General features: G+C 40.6%; 1 protein-coding gene across 1 annotated transcript in view; it reads right to left on the bottom strand.

Moving 5' to 3' along the window:
- Positions 1–4894: 4894 nt before the first annotated feature.
- The window catches only part of LOC123981366 (palmitoyltransferase ZDHHC20-B-like), a 10952-nt gene continuing 4405 nt past the window's right edge, over positions 4895–11441 (bottom strand). The window contains exons 8-14 of the mRNA XM_046066113.1: positions 10631–10763; positions 9766–9892; positions 9404–9493; positions 9146–9258; positions 8985–9032; positions 8711–8819; positions 4895–6193 (exon numbers count right to left, since the gene is read on the bottom strand). Of these exons, the coding sequence (XP_045922069.1) occupies positions 8989–9032; positions 9146–9258; positions 9404–9493; positions 9766–9892; positions 10631–10763 (507 nt within the window). The 3' untranslated portion in view covers positions 4895–6193; positions 8711–8819; positions 8985–8988. The remainder of the gene's footprint in view (positions 6194–8710; positions 8820–8984; positions 9033–9145; positions 9259–9403; positions 9494–9765; positions 9893–10630; positions 10764–11441) is intronic.

Raw genomic sequence — 11441 nt, forward strand, 5'->3', positions numbered from 1 at the left:
AAGCATAGCCTTTGTGAATTTGTTGTTAAACTTTGTGGCCTTTCTGCAGGTGAATACAGTAGTTCTCCTGGGATCATCAGGACTCAGTAACCTAGTGTAGAATCTGAGGGGGGGGGGCAGCCAAAAATGTTAGGTCGCTGTCAGGGAGTTAATGTGATCACTCTAGTCCTTAACATTGATAATGGGGCATTGATAATGGGGAGGAGGGGGAGGTTTACAGCTAGGCGTGTGTGGTATGGGAGCAGGCATTTCTTAGGACCGGAGCCTGAGGACAACACAGGCTCTCAAATCACATGCTCCCCCGCCCCTTGCCCCATGTTCCCATAGCAACATGTGCAGGGGTATCATCATGTGAGGCATTTGCTGCAAATCTGTTTTGTGGCCATTTCAATAGCGCACTGAGAGGCCTAGAGATCCGAAACATCACTGAATTGAAGCTAATATTTTACTGATATGATGCCTATGTGCAGCTCACCATCATCTCATTAGATATGTCCTGCGTCCTAGTTGTTATCTCTCATGAGAACTTGCTCTGACTTTCTTTGATTTGAGTGAATCTTCTTCTGTTTACGCCTGAGCATCACCTCTGTCTGCCATTTCACACTATATCAGGTTTTGTTGTTTGTGGTTTCTGCATGTCTGCGCAGGCAAACTTTGCTTGTCAGAGGTTATGGGGATCTGAGCCTTGAGCTGCGTGTGTAGACACATTTAAGGAATGAAGATGGCTGTGGGGCATCAAAACAAGGATTCATATCCAGTAATGTAACTTACACATCCTCTGCACGTCACTCATTACTTATGTGTGTTTGTAAAGCTTTTTTTATCCCCTTCATTACAAAATTACAAAATGCACAGTATGACCCATCTCCGTCCTACCTTATATGACCATTGAATCATTTCAGTGAAGTCTGAGTGACTTTATTTCCTACCGCGTCAAGGCACACCTTAGCTTACCTTTCTATTCCAGACTTATTGGAAAGGATTTGTCCTGACTGGCCTCTGTTTATGAAATTGATAGAAAGGGAACAAGAATGTACAGAGCTTCGTTAAGAAGACATTTGTGGGAAGATTCTACTCTAAATTCAATCCTTTGTTTCGTTTTAATCTCTGTTAAAAGAACTGTGAATATGATCTCATCTTGGGAAAATAACAGACAACTCGATCAAGGGAACAACTCAGCAAAAGTCCCAGAATTTCCCTTTAATGGCTTAACCATCCAAAGGCATTTAGTGAAACTGTGGCTGCTTTGGTCTTGTGGGAGGTCAGTCTTGTTTGGTTTTTAACAACTCACTGTTTGCTCTCCTTCAAAAACGGACACAGAGGTCGTTGCCTTCAGAGCTTATGGCCCACATGGGCACGGACAAACACCATATGAACCCACATGCACACAACAAACAGAAAAAAGCACTCTATAGTGAAACCGTGGCTGCTTTGGCCTTGCGGAAGTTAGACTTGTTTGTTTTTTAACATCTTGCTGTTTACTCTTCCTCAAAATCGGATCCCCAAATTATTGTCTTATAGGAGGTTATAGCCCCATGTGCACAGACAGCATATAAACACAAATGTACAAAGCAATGCCTTGCGGGGGGTTAAGTATTGTTTGGTTTGTAACAACTATCTACTTCCTCAAGATGACTCAACAGGTAAAAGCACAATATAGTCCATTCATCCAAATCATTTATATTTTGTCTTCTTTTGTGTGTATTTTAAAAAAAAAATATTGTTTGGGATTCTTGTTCAGGCCGACAATAAACTTGCTTTTACATGTTCTTTATATTAAGCGGTTGCCTTCTTCGGTTAAGAAATTTAACATAGAAACTTTCATTGCATCAAATGCAGCAGTATTTTACCATGACTTGGCATTTACATTGCTCAGTGTATAAGTAATGCTGTCATTACCTTGGCCAGTGTGCGCTCTACAGGATGTGTAGTAACAGATGAGATGTGCTGGGTGTCTGTTCTGTCCCCATATGCCTAAATTATGATGTACAAACAGCTATGTCAGATGCTTTTGTAGAGACAATTTAAGTGAAGCACGAGGGATTTGACAGGATGTGCAGAGCAGTCAACAGTGGCCTCAACAGCAGAGGTCAAGGGCCTGTGTGTTAGACAGACAGCAAACGTCAGGGTTCTGAAACTCAGTCCACAAAGATCGTTGACTGCCTTCAATTACTGTGGACATGAAGCAAAATGCTTATGTTGGTTTTGTGTCTGATGGTCTAATCAAAAAGCCATTTTTTAGACAAAAACCAAGCGAGTGTCTGCTTATCCAGATCAGTGTTTTATGGTTAAACATGTACGCATTCAGAGTACTGTGCAAAGGTTTAGGCAGGTTAGGAAACATTCTGTAAAGTAACAATGCTTTCAAAAATAGACATGTTACTAGACTATATTCATCAATTAACAAAATGCAAAGTGAATGAACAGAAGAAAAATCTAAATCAAATCAATATTTGGTGTGACCACTCTTCAAAACAGCATCAGTTCTTCTGGGAACACTTGCGCGTACACTATATGGACAAAAATACTGGGACACCCCTGTCATAATACTTTTGGTAGGGGTTGTTTTTTCATGGGGTGGTCTTCGTTAAGGGAAATGTAATTGCTACCCTATACAATTATACAAATTTAGTTTAGTTCTTCCAAAAGTTTTAGTTTGGCCTTTTCCTGTTTCAATAGGATAATACCTCCGTCCACAAAGCCAGCTCCATTAAAAAATGGTTTTCCCAGTTTGGTGTGAAAGATCTTGATTGGCCTGCACAGAGCCCTGACGTCAACTCTGTCGAAACCCTTTGGGATGAACTATACCGGATATTGCGAGCCAGGCCCTCTCATCCATCATCAGTGTCTAACCTCACAAATTCTCTTCTGGATGAACAGGAAAAAATTCCCACGGACACTCTAGCTGCAAAGGGGGGACCAACTCCATATTAATGCCTATGAATTTAGAATGGGGTATCATAAAAGTAATGTGTCCCAGTACATTTGTCCATATAGTGTAGTTTTTGTAGGAACTCAGCAGGTAGGTTGGCCCAGACATCTCTGAGAACTACCCACAGTCCTTCTGTGGATTTCTGTGAGGCAGGCTCAGTTGCTTCTCTCTCTTCATGTAATCCCAGGCAGACCCGATGATGTTGAGATCAGGGCTCTGTGGGGGCCACACCATCACTTCCAGCACTCTGTGTTCATCTTCATCCTGAACATAGTTCTTAATGACTTTTGCTGTATGTTTCGGGTCGTTGTCATGCTGCAGAATAAATCTGGGACCAATCAGATTCCTCACTGATGATAAAAGGCACTTTATTTGTCACATGTAGCGAGATTCATCCTCTGCATTTAACCCATCCCTAAGGGAGCAGTGGGCAGCCACTTTACAGCACCCAGGGACCAACTCAAGAATTCTTATCTGAAAATCTGATTTTTTTAAAGCAGATCCAAAAATCTCTGATCCTGAAGATTTGGATTCAGATTTGGTTATCCAATCCTACCTTTAATCTAGACAAAGTGCTGCATTTGGGTTTTTCAAAATTTAAAAACCCAAAATAAGGTTTGCTGCCAGAATTTGGGATTATTTGGACCCAGAGGAGGATTAGACAAGCTATTGACTTATAACAGGGTGTGCATTTTGAAAACATTTGGCAAAAAAAACACATTTAGGCCTACATGTTCATTTCAGTATAGTATTACCTTGCTGTAGGGTACAAGTTCACCCGTGATGGCTAATTGATTATTAGCAGTGGCTTTGCTCAGTGGGGACCGTGGGAGTGAGTGTACTCTAGAAGTTGAAGGTGAGAGAGTATGAGGTATCTTTATTTGGTTTTATTCATTATCAGTAATCAACTGCAGGTCCAGGAATTGTTTTCCTGTATGCAAAAGCATAAAAGTATGAAGTATTGCATCAGAAAGTTTGCTTTGTCAGGGTCATAATAATTTAGCTCAACAGAGACAAGCTGGCTTGTGTTAGCACAAACTAAGTTTAATTAGCAATCATTACGCCCTTGTTTTCAGTATGTGACAATTAAGGTAGCTGGCTCACATTACATGTTGATTATCATTCATATAGCCTTAAAAATGCTACATGTAAGACAAAAGTATCCTTACACTTGGAAGCTAAAGCTGTGCTACCACTTGCTCCTTTCGTGAACTATGCCGCCATGTGTTTTTTATTTTGTTGTTGAAATCCAGGTGGGCTGGGACTCGACATTTGGAAATTCTTATCTGGTCACATCTGGATCACCGTCATCCAACCAGCTGATGTTTTGAAATACTCGGACAGCCAGTGAGATGATTTTGATACTTATCTGGTTCAATCTGGTTTTGAAATACCAGCCCCGGAAAATATACTTACAAAATCCCTGACTTTGTGCAAGTGTACCTAGAAGAATTGATGCTCTTTTGAAGGTAGTCACACAAAATACTGATCCGATTAAGATTTTACTTATGTTCACTCGCTTTTTATTTTAATTGATATATGTAATCTATTAACATATACTTTGAGGCCAAGTGTGAACAACTATCATTGGCATTGTCACATGAGGCTAGATGAGATCCCCTCCTAGGAAGGGATCATAGGACAGCATTGTAGGTAGGTAGGGAATAAGTAGCTTGTCAGGCCTCCTCCCCTGTTGAGAGACTGTCTCTCTGCTTTGGTGTACATGGCTTCCTCCGGTACTTGTGATGTGAATGAACCCATAAGATAATGTTGCAGAAATACAGTGCTGTATTGAAGGCAAAGGGGTAGTTCCTCTTGATTTTTCTTGTTCACTCACACAGCACTTGTTAATTGATAAATATAATCTTTAAAAGCATTCTTACTTTAACCCCCTTTTTTTTGCCACACCTGCATACAACTTTTGCAGAGAACTGTAACTCTCGAGCAAACTTACACTAGAGGTTTAAAAAAAACATTTATTGTTATTTTCACGTTAATTATGTGGAGGCATGTACTTCATTCACAAAATAACAGTAAAATTAATCTGAAAGACAAGAAAAATATATGTAGTCTTTTTCTTACATTATCAATATATATACACACAGTAAAATATGACATTGTAACAAAAAGAAAGCAAAATGTAGCAATAAGCAAGTTATGATAGACTTTTACATCTGTATTCACATTGCAGATGTAAAAATGTTTTTATTCAGTCTAAAAGATCACCACTGAAACTAGACTGAAATTCCTTCCTCCATTTTCACAGGAGGTTTTATGGCTTCATTTGTAAAGTTGAGACAGACCAGAGTAAAGCTAATGTTAAACATGACCCACCTGCAATAGCTGACAAACCCCAATGTCTGTTTTAACGCCACTACCCCCGCCCCTTTACCATGGTAAAACACATTTTTACATAAGTTAGGCGGCATGCTTCTGAGCATTAGTCATAGACGTTTTGTATGTACACAGACATGTAAAACTCATGGCTGCACAGAAGCATTTCCTCCCAAAACGACAATATTACAAAACAATCAATTAAGCATTACAAAATACACGCTCACTTTAGTCTCGAAGCCAAACGGCCCAGAGCAAGAATATAGGCAATTTGTAAAACAACAAGAAGACAGGTCCAATGTTTTAGAACCAGTGGCTGTAAGTGATGAGTGGAATGAGCCAGGCTCCTTACAGGTGATACACAATGTTTGTCTTTTTCCTTTAGCTAAATGTTTTAAGTGAAAGGTGTAAAATGATCTATACATGATCGAACATATAAATGGCTTCGGTCGTGATCTCTGACGGTATCTGGATCTGCTAATTTGAGATCAAATCAAAGTGTGATTCTGATACTCGAGAGTATAAGTATAATCCACACATCATCCAATCACCTGTTTGTAAAGAGCGATTATAAATACAACTGGGCTCAAGATGGTCAAACATGACTGGAAGGATAAAACATAAGTCCAAAGAGCGGGATCTTTTTAACGCTCCCATCAGTCATTAAAATCTGTCACATCTGTGGTACATTCCGCACAACAAGGATTACCAAGAAACACACTGTACAACACCACTAACTCACTCCACATGATAGAAACAGCTGTAAACTTGTACATCACCGGAGTCTGGTGGGATCTAGTTAGTAGGAGGCTCGTCCAGCAACTGGCCGGGACAGGATCAGATGGACATGAGCAATGACAGACATCTGGACTTTGCTGGGTCTCCCTCCAGTGTGAATCGGAAAGTTGCATATAAATACTAAAGTTCCTTGAAAAAAGAAAGCATGTTACTCATTCCTGAACAATTGTTATTTGGTTATACTGACAAAATAGTCCATTATTTAGCAGATATTCACAGGTGGGTGAACAGATGAAATCAAATTCTCTGCAACTTTAAAAATTCTTCCTTTACATATATTTTTTTAGACCCTCTTAAAAGGATAATTTTGGTATTTTTAAACCTGTTTCACATCTTTTGCTGTCAAAATGACTACTACGAACAAAACGTTCTGTGCAGTAGATGGCTTCAGCAAAAAACTGGCTGCAATGTATTGTGCCCGCCAAAAGTCCATCCACAAAAGTGCTTTTTTGCCATTGACAGACTCAAACTGTTACGAGGTGTCTGACAACACCATGGAAAGGATCCCTACGAGTAACAGCCCTTGTTTTTAACCAGAAACAGAAGTCTCGCTCAAGGACAATTCTCGGTCTGAAATCTCATAAGAGGAGGACGCTGGTGGTAATGCGAGTCAGAGTTGGAGAGAGAAGTATGTTGTGCGCATAAGAGGAACTGCTAGCAGGACTCTCTTAACGTTACTCCAACACATACTGTTGTTAGACAGCTGGTATAACAGTCTAAGCCTGTCATTGGCAAAAGCCAACTTTTTATGGACATTTTGACTGGTGCAACTGTCTCTAAAGCATGTAGTATATTGCAGTCACTGCAGCCGGTGCGCTGTTGTATCTACTAGTCATTTGGACACCAACATATGTGAAACTAAAAAACAGAAATTACCCTTTGAAAGTCAGTCACATCCCAGATGTTCAACACTAACACAAGACAGTTCAGTTACATTTTTGCACAAGCCTTCAACAGTTCAAGGTCACAACACTGAGCTGACTTCCAGAGTAGACAAGGTGAGCATAAGCTGCAGTCGACACCTCTATTTTACAGTAAAATCAGATGGGTTCAATTCACTTTCATTTCAAATTAAATACGCATGGGTTATTACCGGAAAATAATGGATATTACATATTATGAAAATATTTAATTTAATTTTGACAAAAGCGGCACCTGCAAATTAGACTGAAAGTGAATTGAGCCCTGACCCACATGCTGATAAAGTTCAGAAAAACCTCCATCTCTGAATGAGGGCAGATAACAGGAGCACTGACGCCACCTGCCGGCCAGCACTAGTATTGCAAGGACATCATAGCCCACTACAGGCAGGTGGGACAGATGAAACTTGTATAAAATATTTCGCCACAACAACTGGTAAATAGAATTTGGTTATGATGACATTGGCCAATGAGGTTAAGATAAAGCTAAGATGTTGTAAACACTTCAGGTTCAGAGGTCAGAGCTCCTGACAGGTCAGCCCTTATTTGGCAATGAATGTTTTTATGACATGTCTTAGTAAAAAGGTTGAGCTGTAGAAAAACAGGATGTAGACATGGTGGGTGAAGAATCACTGTTCGGCATATGAAATAATTAACGGAGTCTTAAAGAACAGGTAGTGCCGGAGACCGCACATTGCACTGTGTGAAATACATCTCCCAGGTCAAACTGTCCATTTAGAAGCAGCATGTTTTAACACAGGTTGGCTACAAAACACAAAGCTGATCTCTTTTAGTCTGTTAGTTCTTAAAAAAAAAAAAAAAAAAAAAGAAGAAAAGACTGCCACTTCAACTGTTACACACACACACACACACACACACACACACCCCCGCCCCCAATACGCCATAGATCACATGGTCATCCAACTGTTATACCTGGGATGCTTTTTGGACATGTTTTAAAAAAACAAAACAAAACAAAAAAAAAAAAAAGCCCATTATGTTTGATGGACATCAATAATCTACAAAGTGCTTAATGTGCCATCTTGTGCTCTGATATCCAAAACGGCATCCAAAACCCAGCTGTTTTGCACTGGTTCAGTCCACTGAACCATGCGGTAAAGTCTTCTGTAGTCCAGGATTTGGTGGGAAACATCAATCTCAAAAGGTGCAGAGCACAGATGCGCTCCAACATTATGAGTTACAAATCAAAGACCAAAAAGAAAAGTAATAATAATCTAATTAAAAAAATAAGTCACACGGGTAAACTCCATCTCTGTGGAATGTACCGCCTTTCTAAAAAACACAGAAGAGAAATGTTCAAAACAAAACACACTGCCTGTCCCCCACTCTATACTGCAGATTTGTGCCTATAAAATGAGTCCTGGTGCATCCAGGAAGCTTTTGGCACAAAAAGTTCTCTCATTAAACACCAAAAGTAGCTCATATTCCCTCCAGAATTCTTCAATTTTCTCACCATCAATAAATGCTCCAGTTGTGATAAAAATAAAAATAAACATACCCCAGGAAATACATGAGTGACTGTAGGCGCGCGCGTGTGTGTGTGTTGGTGCGAGAGGGAACCAGCTTGTATCACATGTCCTGTGGGTGTGGGAGACTTGCTCATGGCACTGCATGCAAAAATGCCGATGCCAAAGATGCATTACTGTGCCGTGATGGCAAAAAAAAAACAAAAAAAAATAACCCAATAATGCTTTTCCATAGTTACTCTGAACGGGTTCGTGGGGATGAGGTTGCGCTGGGAGGCTGTTGCCATGGTGACGATCTAAACCATTGCGTTGCTTAAGGCATCGTATAAGATGATAGAGGAGTTTCTCCTGTGGCAGAGAAGAAAAGAGGACAAACAAAACGAAGACGCTGATTACACTGAAATTTGACACGCTGTAATTGTGCAACACTTCCATGTGATAAATCTGCACGCGAAACACATATCACAAATATCCAAACATATGGACGGACTGGCGTGGTTTACTCATATTCACCTGGTTAGGACTCGCTCTCCACGGAGATCATAATGGTTTCACCTTCAGCTGTGAAGCCAAAACAGAAGACGTGATGAGGTGACGAGTACAGGACAGTGATGACTGTTGATGTTAATTCCGTCTGAAATATCATCATCATCATCTCCTCTGGTAGAGCTCACCTGATTTAATGTCGTTATCAGCCAGATGGTCTCCGATGTTGTTGGCATGCTGGTTGTTGCTCAGGAGGCGGTTCTGGGACTCGCTGACTGGGCTCACAGGTACCTCGGCAGCACTGGAAACATGCCCAACAAATAAATAATTAAAATTTATAAAAATAAAGCTAAATGCACTGTGCATCCACAACCTCATCTGAAAACAAGTCCTTTTCAGAGCCTTGTATCAAATAATATATATTTTATCACACCAAGATTTATCACCTCTTATCAGGCTCTGGATGCAGGGTCACTGTAGCTTGCTCTACATCAGCATTAACCAGCCGTGCAGGGAACGTCAGACCATCTCCTTGGCTGTAGTAAATGAGGAAGAAAGAGAAACTTCAGATTAGGAGCAGAAGGTTAGATTTCCACTTGAACTACAACAATGGTAACCTGAGATGTAAAAGAAGGAGATCCACATGTAAAGGAAGACTTCTATTCTTCCCTTGGGTACTGTAATGTGCCATAAACTCAGCCACTGAATGCACAAACAGGAAACAAGGTCAATATTTGGCTTGGATTCAGTATTGGTGATACAGAGCCTCTCTATCTTCTATGTTCAATTCTGCATTTGTGTCCTTTACCTGGTAAAGATAGGCAGCAGCCAGTACTTCTTCTGGTCTCCAAAGACCTGAGCGATATTCTTCCGGAAACCCAGAGAGAAGCCGTTCTTATCAGATCCCGTCCTAAAGACTGGTGCTCTGAACGCCTCTGCAGACAGAGAGCAACAAAAAACATTTCTCTTGGTGAGAAAGGACTGAAGGATCTGGGAAGAAAAGCTGTGATTTCCAAATCTGGAAATTCATTTTCTTGAACAATTCAAATTTACCAGTCCCTCCAGGATTTTGCGATCACAACTATTAACACAAATCCAACAAAACCCTGCGAACGCAGCACAAAACGTTGTCATACCTCAGCTTGTCACAAGTAGCAGCAGACGTGTGATACCGATGTCTCAGACTTGCAGACAAAAAGTGAAATCATGGTCGAACATAAAAAGGAAATTGTCTATTGACAAACAAAAGTGCTGAAATAATCAAGGTAAGCTGGTTTATACAGGGTTAGTCCCACGAAATCCTGGAGGGACTGTTTAGTGATTCAGCTATAATTCTAAATTTAAAAAAAAAATGAAATAAAAAAAAAACAAACAAACAAACAAACAAAACCCAAACACACAATTTCATTTCTAAAAATGCCACAACACATCGCAACTTTCTTTGCAATTTTTTAGACAAGCTGCCACAAAATCAGCCATTTTATACAGCAACAATCCCTAAAAAGGCCTGTGAAATCCTGGAGGGACTGATTTACATCTCAAACGCTGTTTAAACCTGTGAAACCTTCTTAAAAGTCACATTAACCAACTTAGAATCAACACTGGACAAAAACCTACAGAAAAATGTGTTTTCGAACTGGTGAAATACTCAACCCCTGTTGAATGTGTTTTACCTATAGTGGACCGGTTCTTCCCTACAAGCCACAGGTGGTAGCTGAAGAGGGACAGAATACTGATGCAGAACATGGCCGCCACAAAGAAAAGGAACAAGACGTGGAATTTGGCGTGAGTGTCTGGCAGCTCATTCTGGGGAAGAGACAGGAGGGAAAGACAGTGAGAGGGGAGTCAAAAACAAATTTGCATTAAAGATATTTAGGGAAGGAAAGAAAAGAAGAAGAGAAAGTGGGAAAAAAAATAGGAAACAACAAGTAAGACGAGTGTCATGTGAACCACATCACTGCACGACAAAAACCATGGCAACGATGGTGAGACACTGCAACACTAAAGGCTTTGGAGGATAGCTGGGTTACCTTTGGGCAGTTCTCTGCCGATTTCCTCCGGCAAAGCTTTAGTACAAACAGAAACAAGGCTGGTTAGCAACACCAGGAAAGAAAAGGTGGGAGGGGAGGAAGCACTCAGAAATCAGTAGGCAAGCACAAATCATGGCCAAGTTGGGTGAAAGGGGGGAAAAAAAAACAAATTAAAGAAAAGGAGTGGGTGAATGTGCAAAGTGTGCCCAGAATGGAGAGAACAAAGGCATGAAAGAGGAAGAAAGAGATGAAATCCAAGTGGAACAGCTATGAAAAAAAATAATATAAAAAAAAAAAGGAACAGGAAAAGGAGGAGGTGTTTGCAACCGCATGAGTGGTGTGACTGACTGTTCTGATAGTGAAGAGGGGGACAGAAAAGAGAGGTCGGAGAACAATGACACAGTGTGCGAGAACTAGGGAGAACGGGGGGGGGGGGGGGGGGGGGGGGGGGGGG

The sequence above is a fragment of the Micropterus dolomieu genome, linkage group LG01, assembly GCF_021292245.1.
Source record: "Micropterus dolomieu isolate WLL.071019.BEF.003 ecotype Adirondacks linkage group LG01, ASM2129224v1, whole genome shotgun sequence".
Taxonomy (NCBI): Eukaryota; Metazoa; Chordata; class Actinopteri; order Centrarchiformes; family Centrarchidae; genus Micropterus; species Micropterus dolomieu.